The 20,175-nt window shown below is 45.7% G+C and overlaps 1 protein-coding gene across 1 annotated transcript in view; it reads right to left on the bottom strand.

Annotated features, from left to right (window-relative positions):
• The window catches only part of NFRKB (nuclear factor related to kappaB binding protein), a 627,787-nt gene that overhangs the window by 126,885 nt on the left and 480,727 nt on the right, over positions 1 to 20,175 (bottom strand). The window contains exon 23 of the mRNA XM_085647204.1: positions 14,963 to 15,727. Coding sequence (XP_085503330.1) covers positions 14,963 to 15,727 — 765 coding nt within the window. The remainder of the gene's footprint in view (positions 1 to 14,962; positions 15,728 to 20,175) is intronic.

Consider the following 20,175-nt stretch of genomic DNA (forward strand, 5'->3'; position numbering starts at 1 on the left):
GCTTTACATGATTACCAGTTTTGTTCCAGGTGAATGCATTCACTTTTTTGTTAGGCATGGGGAGATTAAGTGATTTGCCCAGAACCACAGGATGTTGAGCGTCGTTGCCGAGTCTCGAACCCGGTTCCCCAGCTTCGAGGTTGACTGCTGTAGCTATAAGGCTACATCCTCTCACATATTGGGTGAGAAATAATGAACTGGAAAGCAGCTCGAGTAATTGCCCGTGGCTGAGATTAATTCAGTCATTCCTTCAATCGTCTTGTTGTTTGAGAGTGACAGCAATGCAAATATTTGTAAAGTGATATGAGGGAGAGACAGAAAAAAATATTAGAGGAATTGAACTGCCTCATTAATTTGTATTAAAATGTAGAAAGTTGTTAGTGGCAGAAAGGTACATTAATTGCATTTCTGGGTAAAATAATCAAGGGTCAGTCTCTTAAATCTAAAACAGCTAACATTCGCAAAGCCACATCCTTAATTCTAAAAGTCCAAGCTGCTGTAAACATTTGAGTGGGTTACATTCTCCTCAGAGCTATGAAGTGTGTTCCAATGTTAAACAAAACATCCACATTGAAATGTAAGCAGTGGAAAGCTTCCACGCCTCTGCATCACCATTGGCAACAAAACAATGGATTTGATAGGATTTGTTATAAGCATGTAGCATTGTGTACTTACCTCAGGTGTCTAATCCTGCAAGATTAAGTTATCAGTTTTTGAGACAGCATCGTCCAACTTTTACAGACTGACACACTATTGACTTTTGATAGATGGAACAATTGCTGATGCAGAAAGAACAAGTTACTTACCTTCAGTAACAATCTTTCTGATGAATACTGTATCAACCGCAGATGCCTGATCTTGCGACTATTTACTAGGCATCAGACTGGACAAAGAAGCTTTAAAGAAGTACTCAGGCAAGCCAGGAGGTGGCATTGTGCAGTTGCACACCATAAGTGACGAGCACCAAAAGCAAGGCCTTGCTGGGCCAGAAACAAAACAAACAAAACTTCAGACAGCTTGGCTTGTAGAGGTCAGTATGTCAGGTACCACACATTTATCCAAAGAACTGGTGTACGCCGGTATTTTGGAGGGCAGTTTCACCACCTTGAGGGCATCAATGATTTCAGGAGGAACGTCGAAGGAGGTCATATGCCTTCGCTTAACCTCCAAGCATGTTGATGCACATTGTGTCGGCCTGGGTGCAGAACTCTGCCTTATTAGTGTGACAGAATATCCTTCCGAAGCAGCAGTTTGATCAAACGACAGGTGATCATGCCTAGAAATTCGAGGTACTACACTCTTCTGGCCCAATCCCGTGCCACTAGGATGATTTGGAGTCAGTCTTCCCTGATCTTCTTCAGAACTCATAGCAGGAGTGGCAGCAGCAGAAAGGCACACAGAAGTCCCAAGTTCCACTGCAGGTGGAATGCGTCTCCGAGCGAGAGCAGCCTTGGAAGCTACAACACGCAAATGTACTGACATTGCGAGTTCTCTGCAGAAGTGAAAAGATAGAGTCAAGGTTCTCCCCGTTGATGGAAGACGGCCTGTGTCATCCTCAGGTGCAACTGCCTTTAGTAATATGCTAGGAGTAAGCAGCTGAGTTCATGCACCATGGAATTTACAGATTGTGCCAGGAGGTTCACCACCAGAGAAATTCATTTTCAGAGGCATACAGCCTCCTAACACAGGGTCCAAGACCCCACCCTGCTCTGCTTGGTGCATCATGACATCAGGGTGGTATTGTCCATGAGCACCTGCAGCAGTCTTGCTTAGATTGTGGGCAGAAAGGCCTTCAATGCAAAGTCAATCTCTCTCAACTCGACCAAACTGATGTTGAGTAAAGTCACACTGGAGACCAAAGACCTCTTATTTGCACCTCTACCGGATGCCCCCCCCACCAACCCAGCATGGATTAATCCGTCATCACTGCCAAATCTGGGTGGCTAGGGAAAGAAGCTGGCCACTGTTCCAATCCTGGTTCAGTAGCCACCACTGCAGATCTTTTACAGTCTGCTATAAAATCTGGATACAATCTGACAGATTCTCCTTGTGCTATGTCCACTGGGATTTATGGTCCCACCACAGAGCTGCATGTGCCATCTGATATGTTTGGCCAGCAGGATGCTGGAGAAAAACAATCTGAGCAGCCTCAAAGTCATCTGCACTAAGATCCAGGATGAAGGCTGAATCTTCATGATTATAGCTCAAATGTCCAGGACACCCTGCTATGGGGACAAGGCTTGAAACTGTACTGTATACAGAACAGCTCCAATGAACAAGAGTGACTGTGAAGGGGTCAGGTTGTCTGGAGGTGGCTGGGGCGAGCTCGTCATCAACAGCCAGTCAGCAAGATAGAGAAAGACTGGTACCCCTCACCTTTGAAGAGGTACTGCCACCACTTTTGTGAACACTCGGGAGGCACTGGTGAGGCCAAAGGAGGCATTGTGAATTGAAAGTGCTACTGGCTTAACATGAGCCACAGGCAGGGCTTGTCAGCCAGCAGGACGGGGATGCGGAAATGAGCATTCTGTCCCGGGGCCTAGGGCCTACAGGACCTGGGCTCATGTGAGCTGTTTGAATTTCTACTCCAGCAGAAATGTATTGAGAGGTCAAAGATCTAAAATAGGACAAAAGTTTCCATCCTTCTTGGGCACATGGAAGTAGCAAGAGCAGTAACCAGTTCCTACTCACAAGGTCGGAACCCTCTCTATGGCCCCTTTGGCCAAAAGGACCTGCATTTCCTGCTGCAAGACCGACAGGTGCTTCAGCTGCTCTGATGGTGGTGGAAGGGCGGCAAGTTGGAAATTAATGGGAGGGCGTGACCTCGATGTGCAATTTGGAGGACCCACTTGTCTGAAGTGATGGCATGCCACCCTTGGAGGAAATATCAAATCCTACTGGCAAGGCACAGTAAATTGATTTGGGGGGGCTAAGGATGCAAAATGGGCGTGGGACTGAGCTGCGCGTTATTACTGCTCTCCTGGGTTTTGCTTGTGTGAACAGCGACCTCAACAACGAAAGGGTTGAAAGGCATACTGAGCTGATGAAAAAGTCTGGAGTTGGTGAAACTGAAAACCCAACCATAGGCACAGAGAAGGCAAAATTGCTTGTGAATTGTATGATATAGGCAGAAAGTCTCAAGGAACATGATCTGCTTTCTTTAAACCCTTCTAGGGCTAAATTAGCTTTGTCCCCAAAGAGGAGAGAGCCATCAAATCGCATGTCCATTGGGGATGCTTCAATATCACTGGAGAAGCCCATAAACCTCATTGAGGCATGGCACTAAAGCTCCACACTTAAACCCACCTCTCAGCCTTGGTAGTCGGTCATGTCCAAGCCAGAGAGGATCACACGTTTTGATGCATTATAGCAACCTTGGATGGCTTCAGTTATGGTTGCTTGCAGATCGTTAAGAGCTGACGGTAAAACTTGGGCCCCTGTATCTAATTGGGCATGGGGGTAGCAGCCTAAAAGATAGGTGTAACTTACGGAATGCAAAGGAAGGTTTGTAGAGGTAAAAATATGCTTGGTGAATGTCTCAATTCTCTTTGACTCACAATCAGGTGGAGTGGTAGAGAAAGCACTGGGCTTAACTTTATTGGTTAATGCGTGTGCCATTAGGATGTTCTGTAAGAAAAACTGGGCCGCCTGTTGTTGGACAATGGCGTTAAGTGATGCCATTAACAGGTAAACCCAAACATGGTTTTGCCCAAGTGTCCAAAAGGGTATCGGTAAGGGCCTCATTAAATGGCAATAGAGGCTCAGTAGTTTCTTGGTCACTGTCAGGACATTAGACGTTACTTCCACAGTAGGAAGCTGTAGGTCTAAATGGTCTGCCACCCTTTGCATAATATAATTAATCAACAAGAACTGGTCCCTAGAGATAACAGGGAAAGGTATGTGTACGTAAATGCCGATTAGTTCAGTGAGAAACCATTAGGTTTTTTAGGAAAGGCCTCACCCACAAAACTTAGTTGGTGGCATGCTTCATCATCGGCCTCCACCTGAGGCACAGAGTGTACCCCAGGTGTGCTGCGACGCCTGAACTACAGCGGAGCGGGGTTTTTTTGTAAGGTGAGTGTGCAGTGCAAGTGAAGTGCATGTGTAACTTAAAACAGTTGACAGAACTCGCTCTGGTAGGAGTTCTGTCAACTGCTAATGGTATTTTGACAGACCACTGCACTCCAGACTCATGGAGCCGGTCCCATTAATTTATGGAGATTGGATTTAAGAGGGACACCCCTTCTGCCAGTTAGGGCACCTTAGCGCGTGCCACACATAGACGGTTCTAAACACTCTGCTAGACTCTGTCTTTTTCACTTCTTGCACTTTGGTCCTGATGAAAGCCAGCACCAGTATCTAGGCACTGGCTGAAATGTGTTGACCCCACAGGATGGTGGTGGCCATTGATACCTCCTGAACGATCCTTCGCCTTCCTTTTAATACTGCCCATGGCCCATCATTAAACTAATTTACTTGATATCTGGGACCATTGGGACAGCTGTTTTTAAGTTACACATGCACTTCACTTGCACTGCACACTCCCAAAAAAAAACCCGCTCCGCTGTATTTCAGGCGTCGAAGCACACCTGGGGTACACTCGGTGCCTCAGGTGGGGGCCGATGATGAAGCATGCCACCAACTAGGTTGGTGGGTGAGGCCTTTCCTAAAAAACCTAATGGTTTTTCACTGAACTAATCAGTATTTACGTACACATACCTTTCCCTGTTATCTCTGGGGACCAGTTCTTGTTGATTAATTATACTTATACCTAGGGGAATTGAACTGTTTCTCTTTTTTCTTCCTCGCTCTCTTATTGATTCTTAGAACCCTTTGCATAATGACTGCACAGGAGGCAATTTCCTCAGTAGGAGGGCCAGAGGGAGACACTATGCCAGTAACTTGGGAAGTATACAGGTTGCTTGCATCTTGGAGTTCTTCATACGAGTTCTTCTCGTAATACAGTGGGATATAAAGTCATTCCCTTCATCAAAATTGTTATTGCCGGAGTCAGTGCCAAAATGATTGTGCAATGTTTGTGCCCTACCATGTGGTAGGTGCAAAGTGTGAGAATTGAAAGGATTGCCTATTGGCTACATGCCGGTAGGAATAGGGTGTGACCGAAGTCAAGGTGGATTCTGCTTGGAGTTGGAGTGCACAATGGGCTACAACTTTCCTACAGCATTGGCATCAGGGTTGATGCAAAGGGAATTGCTGCAGAGTAGTGCTGAAACCAAAGTCAGCACCGGAACTAATGCTAAATTTGATGTAGGTTTGAAGAGCACAGATGGCTTCAGGGGTGGACCGGCCAGAGGAAGTCCAACTGGAGGTCCATGCAGATCTTTGATCCCTAAAGGCACACTAGAGGGAGCCCGTAATGTGCCATAAATGTTCAGTACAGCGTCTTTAAAGGCGTTATCTTGCTGCAGCGTCACAGAAGGATTCGTGACCTTCCTTTCAACTTCAACCAGTCACAGAGTGCAGTCCGTCACAGACATCTGTTTGCGACAGTCCCTGTGCAGCTTGAACTCTGTTGTCTTAGGGGGTAAAACGTTTTCTTGCACACTGGAAACTTTTGACAAGCATCCGATCTGCATCTGGATATACCGTAAAACAGGAACTGTTGTCAGTGCTCAGAGGTGCCACTTATTCACGGCTCCACTCGTCACTACAGGAATGCACAATGCCACCTACCTGTATGAAGGAGTACTGCTTGAAAATTTCCCTATATAGTCGGACTCCTGAGAAATTCACAAGGTGAGATATATGCGGTTAGAAGTATCAATGAGAAACACATGGCTAAAGCTGGAATGCTGGAACACATTATCCAAAAGGCAAGTAAACAAAAAGTAAAAAATGCAAAGCAGTGTTGATGTCCATTGCATGAAACAGGAACATTCTCACAATGCAGATATAATTCTGGACTCACTGACAGAAGGTAGGGAAATGGTGAAGGTATAGCAAGTGGTGGATGTGACATCATCTACTTTACATCGCAGTGTTGGAGATACTTTACAGCCAGAGCAAACATGGCAGGCAATTTGATGGTTGGTACAGGAGAGGGTCAAGAGGCAGGATTTGAGCATTAAAATATTGCACACAGGTGCTTCCTGTCCCAGCACAGTAGTTATTTTATAATTTTATAGTTTTTAAACAAGTTCTGGTCTATTATGGTGCTTAGATGGTAATCCAACAAATATGGCAAATAAATCATGCACTGCACTCTCAGTAATAAACCTTCTCGTCCACTAAACAGTAATTAGACATCTGCTTGCTTATATATATTTGAAGAAAAGAAGAACAAGCTTACATACCTTCGGTAACGCTTTTTCTGGTGGATACAGTATCTGCCTGTGGATTCCTCACCTTGTGAATATCACCTGCGCCAGCAACATTCGGATACTTTTGTAGCAGTCCACGCCGATGAGGTCGAAGACAACGTCACAGAGACACGGCTCCGCTCGCGACTCCGCTGACGTCACCGGCTCCATAAGAAGACCTTGTCGGCGTGATGATGTCAGTTCCGCCCTTTTTTCCGTGCCTTCGAGGCACACGGACGGACTGACAGCAATATAATCACAGTATACACAGTACATAATATACAAGCAACACACACAGTGTGGAGAATAAATAGAAAGGCAAAAGAAATAACACAATGCCTTAGACAGTAACAAATACATTTTGAAACACCATCATCAGAATTGTAGGTATACAAGGGTGGACAAAAGGGAGGTGGGTGGGTCAGTGAGGAATCCACAGGCAGATACTGTATCCACCAGAAAAAGCATTACCGAAGGTAAGTAACTTGTTCTTCTGATGGATACATTTGCCAGTGGATTCCTCACCTTGTGAAAAGATTCCCACAGCAGTCCCACTCCCGGAGGAGGGTGTCCACCCTTTTATACCAAAAAGTCCTGAAAGACGGAACGAGCAAAATGTCCGTCCCTCCTCACCTCGGTATCCAAGCAGTAATGTTTTGCGAAAGTGTGAAGGGAGGCCCAAGTTGCCGCCCTACAAATGTCCTCCACAGGAACACCTCTAGACAAAGCAGAAGTGGAAGACTTGGCTCTAGTGGAATGAGCCGTTAAACCCTCTGGAGGTTCCCTACCAGCCAAAGAGTAGCATATCTTGATGCACAAGACAATCCATCTGGAAAGGGTGCGCTTGTGCACCGCTCTGCCTTTCCTGCAGCCAACAAAGCCCACGAAGAGCTGGTCATCAACTCGAAAGTCTTTTGTCCTGTCAAAGTAGAAGCTCAACGCCCTCTTAGGGTCCAATCGCTGAAGTCTCTCCTCCTCCTTGGAATGGTGAGGCGGAGGATAGAAGGTAGGAAGGGTAATGGACTGCCCCAGATGGAAAGGAGTTACCACACCTTTGGCAGAAAAGCAGCCCTGGTCCTGAGTACCATTCTTTCAGCATGAATGGTCAAGAATGGGGATTTTGAACTCAAAGCTTGAAGCTCACTTACCCTCCTTGCCGAGGTGATCGCAATGAGAAAAACCGTCTTGAAAGACAACAACCTCAAGGGACACTTGTGCAAGGGCTCGAAGGGAGAACTCATCAGATAAGTTAAGACAAGGTTTAAGTCCCATTGAGGCACAATAAAAGGAGTAGCAGGAAACTTGTTTGTAAGGCCTTTCAGAAATCGTAAAACAATAGGTGATTTGAACAAAGACGGCTGATCCGGCAAGCAAAGGAAAGCCGACAAAGCCAATAAGTATCCCTTTACAGTGGCCACAGCAAAGCCATGCTGAGCAAGAGAAAGGGCAAACTGCAGAATGTCAGATAAACGAGCCCTCAAAGGATCAATTGACTTCTCTCCACACCAGAGAACAAATTTAGACCACCTACAGCAGAGGTCTTCAAACTGTGGGGCGCGACCCCTGGGGGGGGGGCGTGGATGGGTTCCCAGGGGGGTGCTAATGCCTCTGAAAGTACATGTAAATGAAGATGGCCTGGAAGTGCAGCGATCTTTATTTTCTGCATTTCCAGGCAGTCTTCATTTACACCCAGGCCTTGAAGTGAAAATGACAACTGCTATCAGAGTGCGGTGGGGTCGGGGGTCAGTGAGTGTGCTGGCAGGATCAAAGAAGTTTCTAAAAAAAACAAGCATTGGCATAGCCAATAGGTCTCGCCTTTGGGACCTTATAAGTGTTTAGCCATGCAACAGTTGCATAACTAAATACTTATAAGGTCCCAAAAGCAAGACCTATTGGCTATGCAAAGCGGCCGCGAAAGTAAAAGTGATCACGATCACACATCAAAGCGGCCGCGCTGTCACAAAAGTGAAAGTAATCGAGGTAAAGCGCGGCGCGTGCGCCCGCGCACATGCACTGTAGCTCAAGGATGGCCTGGTAGCACTTTTTGGAGCCCTCTCAATAAGTCTCGCCAGACCAGCGCATGCGCTGGGTCAGGCGAGACCTAAAAAGGGCAAGTGTTTTGTGTTATCACAGTCTTTTAAGTGTGTATAAAATAATACAATAACGGAAGAATTGAAAAATAAATGCAAGTTAAACTAACTGGTGATAAATGCACTCTTTTAGGTTATGAAACCTCAGTTTGCAACTACCATCACTGTAGATGTGTGTGTATGTGTGTTAGCATTTTGAGCATAGTTATGGATTTCCTGCATTTGCCACATAATCCATCATCTGCTGCATGATTTGCAGATTTCAAAAAAAAAATTGTTTCAAGCTCAAACGGCAGCAGCAACACGTTACCTTGCAGGGGAAAGCCCTTTCTAAAGTTTGAATGGTCACCTTTCTGTTGCTTATTGCTATATGTGGGTGTTAAAGTAGTACTAATGAGGGGAAATATATGCCAGGACACTGATAACAAGTCGAAAAATGGCAAAATAATGCAACAATGCTATCACAAAATAGGCACCATTATGCAGCATTATTCGCCTCTGCTTGTTGCATAATTTGGCCTTCTGCCACATAATTCCAGTGGCCCTGTTTATAGTGCTATGAGGTCTCAGCCTGTAGTGGAAAGCATTCTGAATATGTAAGTCATTATTTTAAAATAGTTTTTAAATAGTCTAAACTAGGCTGCTGCGGCAGCAAAATGATGCAGTGATTGAGGAAAAACAAGTTCTTACATAATATACTTTTTAGTAATAAGTAATAAAACTGTATCTAATGCAGACATTTTTGTAAGTGCCTCCACTATTCCAAATCTCAGCTAACACCCCTACATTACATCTCAAAAAGAATAAATCTTTGCCGCCATTAAGCTTTAAGCAGAGCCGCTGGAATAATTCAGTAGGATAGGACCACATTATGCTGCAGGGTTGACTAAATAATGCAACAAAAAAAGGTTAATTATGCGGCACATTTTGTGGTTAGCATTACTTCATTATTTTGCTATTTTAACTCATGGTAACACTGTCAAGGGAAATATTTCATCTCACCCAAATACAGCTGTAAGCAACTACACGATTGCCAGTCAATCTTTGCAAAGGGCCTTCCACTACTCCGGAACACTTTGCCTCGTTTTAAGTAACTTTTGTTCCGTTTAAGCTAAAATCAAGTTTAATTGATCGTATCAAAGAGAAGGCTCAGAATAGAGAGCACTGTATGGGGACTCATTTTTATGTTTACAAATGGCCAGAGACAGCTCCTTGAGAGACAGAGAAATACCCCAAAGAAGGGGACCATATAAGTGGTCTCTTTTTTAATTTCTTTTTAAAAAGGCCGTTCATTAGTGAAGCTGGTACTGCTGCCAGGTGTGTAAGTGGCCACTGCTGGTTATCATTAGGGAAGCATATGAAGCAGGACTGGGGCTCAGGGGTTTGAGGGGCCCACTGCATCACAATTATGACAGTTTACCTTTAAAAAAGGGGCATGGCAGAATATTTTTCTTTCTAGCATTAGGGCCGAGCTGATGATCCGTCAAGGTGGGGAAGAGGTAAAAGATGCAAAGGAGATAGCCTGCTACTCAAGACTGCAGTTATGAGAATTGCAGCAGGTGTAGCTGCATTAGGGTCTAAGAGTGGGAGGAGCTCACAACACCCCAATTATTGGGGTAAGTATGTTTGGGATAATACATGTTTTGTTTGATGCTTTTGCTGTTTTAGAAGTCTCATATTTAGTGAGGTTTATTAGCTATAGGAAAAGTACTCCTGAAATCATCTCATAAGCCCCACTCCCTATATGCACCCATTTCCCTCCTACTCCCCCAATCCTTGCCATAATGTTTTGGAGGGGGGCCCGACTTCGAAATATTTTGCTTAGGGGGGGCTCTGAGCAAAAAAGTTTGAAGACCTCTGACCTATAGGAATATATAGATTTAGTGGAATGACGTCTGGCAGACAAAATTACATCTACCACATCTGGCGGGAGAGAAAAAGAATTCAGGTTGCCCCGTTCAATCTCCAGGCATGAAGGTGTAAGCTCTGGAGGTGGGGCTGTAGAACCTGCCCCTCCGACTGCGAGAGGAGGTCTGCCCTCAAAGGGAGACGGAGGGCACAAGGAGAGGTGGAGAAGATCTGTATACCACACCTTTCTTGGCCAATCTGGGGCGATCAATATGACTTGGGCCCGGTCTTGGCGAATCTTCCTCAGCACCCGAGGAATCGAGGGTATGGGAGGAAACGCGTAAAGGAGATGTGAGTCCCACCTCAACTGAAACGCGTCCCCCAAAGCTCCCTGCAACGGATACTGGAGACTGCAGAATGACGGGCAGTGAGCGTTCTCGTGAGTAGCAAACAGTTCCACCCGAGGAGTTCCCCACATCCGAAAGACGTGACGAACCACCTCCGGATGAAGCCTCCACTCGTGGTCGGCGGAGAACTGCAGACTGAGACTGTCTGCACGTACGTTCAGAACCCCGGCCAGATGATTTGCCATCAGACAAATCTGATGATCCTGAGCCCAGGACCAGAGACGGAGAGCCTCTCTGCAGAGACAATGAGACCCCACTCCTCCCTGCTTGTTGACATACCACATCGCGGTAGTGTTGTCCATCAGGACTTGAACCGACTGACCGCGAAGGGAAAGGAGGAAGGCCTTGAGCGCCAAACGTATCGCCCGCAATTCTAGAAGATTGATATGAAGCAACCTTTCCTCTGGGGACCAAAGACCCTTGAGCTCCAGATCCCCCAGATGAGCACCCCACCCTAAAGTGGATGCATCCGTTATTACTGTGGCCACCGATGGAGGTAGATGAAAGGGCTTTCCTTGAGACAGATTGCCCTCCATACTCCACCAAGATAGATCCGCTGCAGCTTCTCTGGAGATCCTCACAGACTCCCTGAGATCTCCTTTGTGCTGGTACCACTGCCTGCGGAGGCACCACTGGAGCGCCCTCATGTGCCAGCGTGCATGGTTGACCAACAGAATGCAGAAGGCAAACAGACCGAGCAGGCGAAGGACCTTCAGGACTGGAACGACTGCTCCATTGTAAAATAAAGGAATCAATTCCTGTATGTCGAGAATCCTCTGTGGAGGTGGGAATGCTCGACACACAGTAGTGTCCAGCACCGCACCTATGAACAGGTTGCGCTGAGAGGGCACCAGGTGAGATTTGGGCACGTTTATCGAGAAACCCAATTTGTACAACAGCCGAGTTGTATCCTGCAGATGATGAAGCACCTTCTCTGGCGACTCCGCTTTGATCAGCCAGTCGTCCAGATAGGGGAAAACTGAAATCCCCAACCTTCTGAGATGGGCTGCCACCACTGCCATCACCTTCGTTTAGACTCGAGGTGCAGTAGTAAGACCAAACGGAATGACCGCAAACTGATAATGCTGCGACCCTACCGTAAACCGGAGATACTTCCTGTGCGACTTCAGGATGGGGATGTGAAAATACGCATCCTGCAAGTCGATCGACACCATCCAGTCCTCCTGATTCAGCGCTTGAAGAACCTGTGCAAGGGTGAGCATCTTGAACTTCTCTTGCTTCAGATAAAGATTCAAGATCCTGAGGTCCAATATCGGACGCAATCTGGCGTCCTTTTTCGGAATCAGAAAATACCGGCAGTAGCATCCCTGACCCCACTCCTGCTCTGGAACCACCTCTATCGCACCTTTCTCTAGTAACTTCTGGACTTCCTCCTGTAGGAGAAAACAGTGGTTCTCTGAGCAAACTCCTTGACAAGGAGGATAATTTGGAGGGAATTCCCGAAAGGGAAGGGCATACCCATTTCCTACAAGATCTAGAACCCAAAGGTTGTAGTAACCTATTCCCAATCTTGTAGAAAATGGGTAAGCCGGCCCCCCACAGGACCAACATGATCCAGAATGGTGGATCTAGGGCTGCTTTGCAGTGGTGGGAGGGGCTGAAGAAGAGGAAGAGGAGGAGGAGGAGAGCTGATGGCCACGAGTGCGACCCCTGATTCTGCCTCCGTACCCCTTATACAGAGTGCTCTGCAGCCGCTGTTGCCGCTGTGGCTGTCCGTATGAACGAAAGGTAGACCTTCCGAAGCCCCTGTACCTCTTGAAAGAGCCCCTTGGCTGAGTTTGAAAGCACAAAGATTTAGCCGTGGCCTGAAATCTTTCCAGCGCAGCATCCGCTTTCTTGCCAAAAAGACCAGAGCCATCAAAAGGCAAGTCCAAGAGCGTTGACTGGACATCAGGGGAAAATTCCGATGATTTCAGCCACGCACCTCTCCTAGTGGCAACAGATGATCCCATGACTCTTGCCACAGAGTCAGCAGTGTCCAATCTACTCTGGATCACCTGACGCGCCGCCACCTGGGCATCCGGAAGGATCTCATTAAAACCAACCATATCCTCCTCTGATAGCTTCGGGGATTGTTGTTTAGCTGAGTCCATGAGAGCATGTACATAACGTCCCAAGAGACCGGTAGCATTCGTTGATTTAAGAGCCATGCTGGCCGAAGAAAAGACCTTCTTGGCCGATTGATCCAGCTTTTTTGCATCCCTATCACTCGGGACCTGGGAAAATGAACCCGAAGATTTCCTTGAACATGCAGCCTGAACAACCAGACTCTCAGGAGACGGGTAAGATGCTAAAAATTCCGATTCTCCCGGAGCTGCCCGATACCTCTGCCGGAGCAGAAAAGGGCTTACGCCACACCTCCATCACTGGCTCTAAGATGGCATCGTTAAAAGGAAGCAGAGATTCAGAAACAGCAGAAGGAGAGTGCAGAACTTCCGTTAAAATGTTCAGCTTGAACTCAGCAGACGGTAGCTGCAGATCTAAAAGTTCAGCCGCTTTTCTTATAACGGCATGGTATGGCGCCACATCCTTCGAAGGAACATCAGAAGGAGGAGAAATCTCCCATTCGGGTGACAAGTCCAGGCCACTAGCCTCCTTCAACTCCTCAAAAACATCGTCCGACTCCATGAGTTCCCCTTCTTCTACCTCCTCCATAAGGTAACTTTGCTCATCCAGTATCCTCTGAGCCTCCCTCCTAGATTTAATTCTCACAACCGGCGTCGGCGGCGCCGTGATCGAATCAGACAGCACCGGTGCCGAACGCGGACCCACAGGAGCAGCCGGCATTGAGCGAGGTCGAGTCGGCGCCGGTGAAGAAGGGAGCGGCGTCGAAGTCCTCGGCGCCGGTAGATGCCAAGACGGCGTCGTCGGGAAAAATGGCATGAAGGGAGCCTGAGGATAGGCTTGAGGGACTCCCACACTAAAAGCCATAGGACCCATAGGTGCACCAGAGGGGTACATGGCTCTAGAGAAGACTCCATACATCGCATTAAGATAATGCGTGGGGTCCTGACCTGGTCCTGGGAACGCAGTATACTGTTCAGGCATCACCGGACTCGGGCCGACCGGCGCCCACGGTGGAATCTGCGGGGCCGAAGTCTCACCCAGGACTGGAAGCTCCTCAATCGGAGCCGGGGACGGAGCCAGAGATGGAGCCGGCATCGGAGATGGAGGCAGGGCCGGAGAATGTTCCGGTGAAGCCACAGGTGAAGACAGGCCAACAGGTGAATCCGTAACGGGCGAGGGAGACACAAAGTCCTTTCGGCGTCGGGAGGGCGACGTCGATCTCGGAGCCACATTCTTATCCGAGTGACGCAGAGAGGAATGCCTCCTCTTCTTCTTGTGCTTCCTGGATTTGGACGCATGCCCCGAAGTCGACTTCGACCTTGATCTTGACCTCGATTTTCTCCGGCCTCTCTTCTCTTTCTTCATCCTCGCGATGAAAAGCTTTGCCTCCCTCTCCTTGAGAGCCTTGGAACTCATCTTGCGGCAGCAAGAACATCCCTCGACATCATGGTCCGATGACAGGCACCATACGCAGTTGTCATGTGGATCCGTAATTGACATATGCTTCCCACACTCACGACAGGGTTTAAATCCTGACTTCGTCGACATTTCTACAGAACAAGACAAAGAGAAGCAGTAGAAAACAAAGTAATAGTATAGCTACAGATATAGATTCCCGAAATCCGTTGGCGTCGACGGCGTGGAAAAAAGGGAACTGACGTCATCACGCCGACGAGGTCTTCTTATGGAGCCGGTGACGTCAGCGGAGTCGCGAGCGGAGCTGTGTCTCTGTGACGTCGTCTTCGACCTCTTCGGCGTGGACTGCTACAAAAGTTTCCGAATGTTGCCGGCGCAGGGGATATTCACAAGGTGAGGAATCTACTGGCAGATGCATCCATCAGAAATGTGGTGCAATAAAAATTAGATACAAACTTTTTAGGGCGCTCACAAAAAAGTAACATTTATGGACCACTAAATTTACTAAGTGTTTATTCAATTATGTGATATTATTAATTTGTATCCTGAATCTGAAATTCCGCTTCTGCCTAAACATTTTGGACATGAGTATTTAAGCCAATCGTGACCTACTACAGATGAAGGTTCAACAGAACGGTAGAGATCGGAAGTTTAAAACCAACAAGAATTTCAAAGGTGATGTATGTCATAACCCACTCTACTTCCTACCAATGCATCCATCTCCCCTCCACAGGAACAAGGACTATTTGCTATAATAGGAAGAAAAGATCAATCAATTATCATGAATACTCACAGTTTGTGCAGTGGAGACTACGGTTGTGGTCACAGGCACTTGTCGCATAGTTGAGGTGCCTGGTACAAAGGTAATGGGGCTGCCGCCTACACCAGAGGAGACAGCAATTGTTTTAGACACTGAGGCGCTGACTGTTGGCAGAGTCACAGTTGGAGTGTGAATTGAACTAGCTAAGCCCACAGCTGAAGCAGATACCTGCTTGGCAGAAACCGTGAAAGTCTGTCCTGGCTTCTGTGGCATTAGCCCTTGAACAATCCTGATTGTGGTTGCTGGTTTGGAGTCTGTTGATGTGATTGTTCCAAGTGCTTTGCCTTTCTGCTCTGTAAGTGCAGCCCCCAATGCTGGCATCAATCGATATGCAGAGCTCACTGATTCTGAAATCTTCAAATCCGAGGTCACTTTAACTGCAGTGGAGACCACAGGACTGCTTGCAACAGAGGTAGCCATGACTGTCTTTACTGGAGAATCCGTGGACTGGACCGAGGTGGAAGGCATGTGCAAGTTGGTCGCTAGCCCCTTGTTACCTGCACTCCCTGCTGCAGTGAACAAGTCCTGAGAGAGTTTGACGGTGGTGACCTGGGATTTAGCTAGCGTAGCCATCATATCAGGGGTTATGCGCAAGACCGTCTGACCTTTGGCATCTGTGGTGATAGAGGATGGAGGCAGGCGCAGAACATCCTTGCCCTGGATTCGAAAGTTGGTTGTTGTTAGTGGAATACTGGTTCCAGGCTGGGCCTTCATACCAAGCTGCCCTGTGATGGCAACCTGAAAATAAATACAGTAAACAAAATAAATTAACAATGAACAGGTCTTGCAGAATTTTGCAACAAGTGATCGAGAAGATGGAACAGATGGCAATTATGGAGGAAGGTGATGTAGTTGAAACCTTATCAATGAAAATATTTGAAAAGTTAAGTCAACAACTTGCGACTAATACAATGAGCTATAATAATTATCTATAAATCAGAAATATGTGCATACCTTAGGAAGAGTTTAGATTAAGATCAAGGTTCAGCTGGAAATTCATATCCTGTGTTAGAATTCAGAAGACTACCAAATTTAATATGCATAGGGTACTATTGGCAATAGTGGAGAATAAACTTGAGACGTTTAAGGGAAAATGAAGAAGAAGGGAAAAAGCAGGAGATTAAATGGAGGAAGATGTAAATGTTTAAGAAAGAAAGTGGAGGGAGATACAAGTCATGCCACGACTATTAAACTTTAATATCTATCTTAAATCTTTTACATATGGAAGAAGGTCTGTAAAATCCCTCTCAAAGACTACCACATTTGCTGAAGATGTCCAAGAGAAGGAATCCACTTCTTGCATTTGGGTGTGTCTTGTACTGAAACTATCACGTTGTGGTCTTTATCGGCCGATTTGGGATTGCCTAAAGCCCTGTTGGATTTTTTAAGTGGCATGCAACCAATATAGCTTCTGCCGTTAATTATGGTCAGGATGGGGAGTGTACGGATTGCCAGAGGAGTCAGACAGGGGTGCGTTTTGGCATCCCTCCTATTTCTGTAATATATTGATGGACTGAATTAATTTCTGATATCTAAAGGGAGTGATATGCCTAGGGTTAACTCAATTGTTGTCCTGTCTCTGCTATATGCAGATGACGCATTTGTTTTATCTCGTACAGCTAATGGCCTTAGGGGTTTGGTGGACTTATCCATAAATTTCATGGACGAGATTGGTTTGGATACCAATATCTCCAAAACCCATTTAATGGTTTGTGGGAAGTTGAAACCTAAAACTAGGCCCCTAACTATCAAGGGCAGAGTTATTTAGCAAGTTAGTTCTTTCCCATATTTGGGTGTCACTTTCGACCAATAATGTAACTGGACCCCCGTCTTCCTCTTAGATGCCAGCATTTTCATCAAGCTTGTGGTGTCCTTTTTAAGTTTTCTGCGTCCATAGGCAAAAAATCTGTAGTTTCTTTGCTTCAAATGTATAGGATGAAATGTCTGCTGGTACTTACCTATGGTGCAGCTATCCGGGGTTACAAGAATTGTACAAAAGTGCAGCAGGAAGAGAATTGGTTTTGTCGAAAATTGCTTTGGGTAGTCCAGCTAGGCCAAGCACTTTTATCCTTGTTGATGATTCTATAAAACTAGCCCCACTCTATTTATGGATCTCGGTCTGGTGCAGGGACCATACATCCTTTAACTGGGAAGTAATCCAGAAATGCCTTAATTGTGACCTGGTGCATAAAATCCTGTAGCTAACTTATATCAGAGATCTGGCCATCAATTTGGATCATCCTGAATTGTATTATGCCTCTCAGTTCATTGTCAAAGCTGACGGGAAAAGGATGAAAGAGAAGGTCTTTTGCTTAGTCATGGAAGCAAGGGAAACCAGGGCCTTGGTGAAACGGATTATGAGAGTCTGTAAGATCATAAAAACGAATCCTGGTCTTGAGCCATATCTCACCCTAGTTAAAAATTCCTGGGAGAGATAATTGCTCACAAGGTTTCCATTGGGCTAAATAAGGTAATGATTATGTTTCTCTCCCAGTCAGTTTGATTGCAACTCTTTAATAATGTGTACTTGTCATGCCATAACACTACAGACTTTGGGCCACCTGGTGCTATTTTGCCCTATGTACAACTAGCCTCAAAGGAGGTATTTGCTCCCCATTTTAAGGTCTCGGGGCTTCTATCAGTTTAGACCTGCTTTTCTTCATCTACAGATGCTGGTTGATACAGCTGCTGTAGTGTCTTTTATTATTTAAAGTACTCTGAATGCTGCTATAAATATGTAATTATTTAGCTTCATGCACTAAAGGCTTGACGTAGTATATTTTAAGTATTGGTTTTTACTTTTTTATAATATGTATTCGTGACTACACAGTATTTATGGTTTTATGATGTGCTTTTGTTTATATTTTTATGATTATTAATCAATAATCTAATAAAGATTTTAAATCAACCAATTATCATGTTTTGGTGTAAAGTTCTAATTACACTTCAAGAGATTATACAGCAGTCTAAATTAGGCCCAAGAATAACATATTGAGGATTGAAAGCAGAGCTTGAAATTGTGAATAAAAAAGTGTTGAGGAAAATATGAAAAGTGAGGGGATGAACAGAAGAATGTCATCTACCATCTATCACATTAGCCAAACATATTGGAGGGCACAGGACAGAATATGGTAGAGCTGACTAGGCTGAACGGCAGGAGAGAGCAAGCATTAGCATAGCCAATAGGTCTCGCCTTTGGGGCCTTATAAGGGTTTAGATAGAGCTGCTGGGTTTTGTTAACGAAATTACAGAGAGAAAAATAGATTATGATGAACAATATAAAAGGAAATTCGTGGACATTGAAAAAAATCTGCGAAACTCAAGCAGCGTTTGTTTCAATGTAGCTTAACACAAGTCTGTGTGTAACCATTTGCTACCGCTAACACCGTGCCCCCTGTATAAAGTTTTTGCTTGTTAGGACATATATAGCAGCCTCAGTAAATCTAGTGTCGGGCTCAGTCCCACGCTAAGGTTTTTAACCCCTTAAGCACGGCTCTGGACTCACTTCCAAGTTACACTGCAGCAATGCAAAACCACATAGCGGCCCACATGCAGCTTTACAAGCCTGCAGCACGCAGAGAATGTACGTGTGGTGGAAAAATAACAGCTATTAGATGCTGCCTCGAGTATTTAAACCCTCCCTACCCTCATCTCCCCACCACAAACGAGGGGTGCAAGGAAGACATCACGGGCAGACGTCGGGGTTTGTGGTGCACGCACAACAAGCCTCGCGAGGATACAACCCGACAATAACACTTCCTGTTTTATGCACAGGGTGGAATTATAATCCAGGAGGCAGCCTTCCCCAGAATAAGGCGCAGCTGCCACCTCCAGAGTATGCAAACAAACACATTTAACATGACATTCTGAGGCCAGAAACAGACCGCTGCCTGGGAAGTAAGCACATGCACTTAACGAATTCCAGCCCAAGTGTGTTTGTTTTACAACATGCCTGTGAGCTTGCGACACAATGAAGCTGAAACCCAGGCATCCCAACTACTTGGCCAAACTCTCGCATCTCTTCATTAGTTTTCCCGTCTCCGGAGCCTTTTGGTAACACATGCGGAGCAAAATGCGCATATGTATCCAAGGGGTGAGAAAACTATCTAGTGTGAAAAATCACACATCACAAAAGGTGCAATCATTTAATAGGAGTGACGGGCAGATTGTCAGCCACCCATCAGGAGATTCACACGCAGTCTCTACAACATGAAAACTCACCTTGAAACAAAAGCGTACTGCTAGAGAAAAGGGACTTACAGACCAACTTTCACATCGCAATCGCAGGTCCAAATGCAATTCTGACTAAGTAACGTCAAGAAGGCAACGCTGGAAAAAAATCTGATAGTTTCACTGTCAATTTGTAGCTGGACTGCAGGCAGAATGAGTGCAGGATATTGGACACACAACAGTTGATTCCGAAGGCATCGAACTCAAAATACAACAAGCATTTACAAAGCAATAGGTCTTGAAACTGTGAGTTTTAGAGCTATTGGTATTGTAAATGGCAATGCCTTTTGAAAAATTAACAGGTATTGTAATTTATAATAATAATTTTCCACCAGTACCATAACTAGCACTATTATTATTACTATCACCACAGAGTAGTAATAGTAATATTTGTAGTGGTGGTTATGGTACTTGTGGTGGTGGTAGCGGCGGTGGTATTGGTACTGGTGGTATTAGTGGTGGTGGTCTACGTGGATTTTATTTTATTACTTATGCTACTGCTGTAATATTTTTTAACAAAAACTAACATTATCTTTTGCAACGCCAATAGCTCAAACTTTTAATAATGCCAGCCCTATTGCATTGCAAATGCTTGTTTTATGTTGCAGACATGAGGTGCATCATCTAGATTTGTACACTCTTAACAATCCTATGGTAGGAGGCAGTTGTTCAGCCAGTGTAAGGCTAATAGCGCACACAACTTTGCATTTTGATACCTGACGTTTTAAATCACAATAAATGTAGTAGACCTCAGGCAGGAGACTTGAGTTACCAGTAACTGTGGAAAGAGCAATAACTTTAGAAACTGGTGCTTTATTTCACCTTTTCCGTGGTGTGAAGGTTACGTAACTGTTTTATTGCATTTGAATGGGCACAATGGGGCTTATTTACAAGTCCCTTGCACTGCCGGTGCTTCACTTTTGTGTGGAAAAAAGTGACGCAGCGGCAGCGCAAAT

Source organism: Triturus cristatus, chromosome 3_2 (assembly GCF_964204655.1).
Source record: "Triturus cristatus chromosome 3_2, aTriCri1.1, whole genome shotgun sequence".
NCBI lineage: Eukaryota > Metazoa > Chordata > Amphibia > Caudata > Salamandridae > Triturus > Triturus cristatus.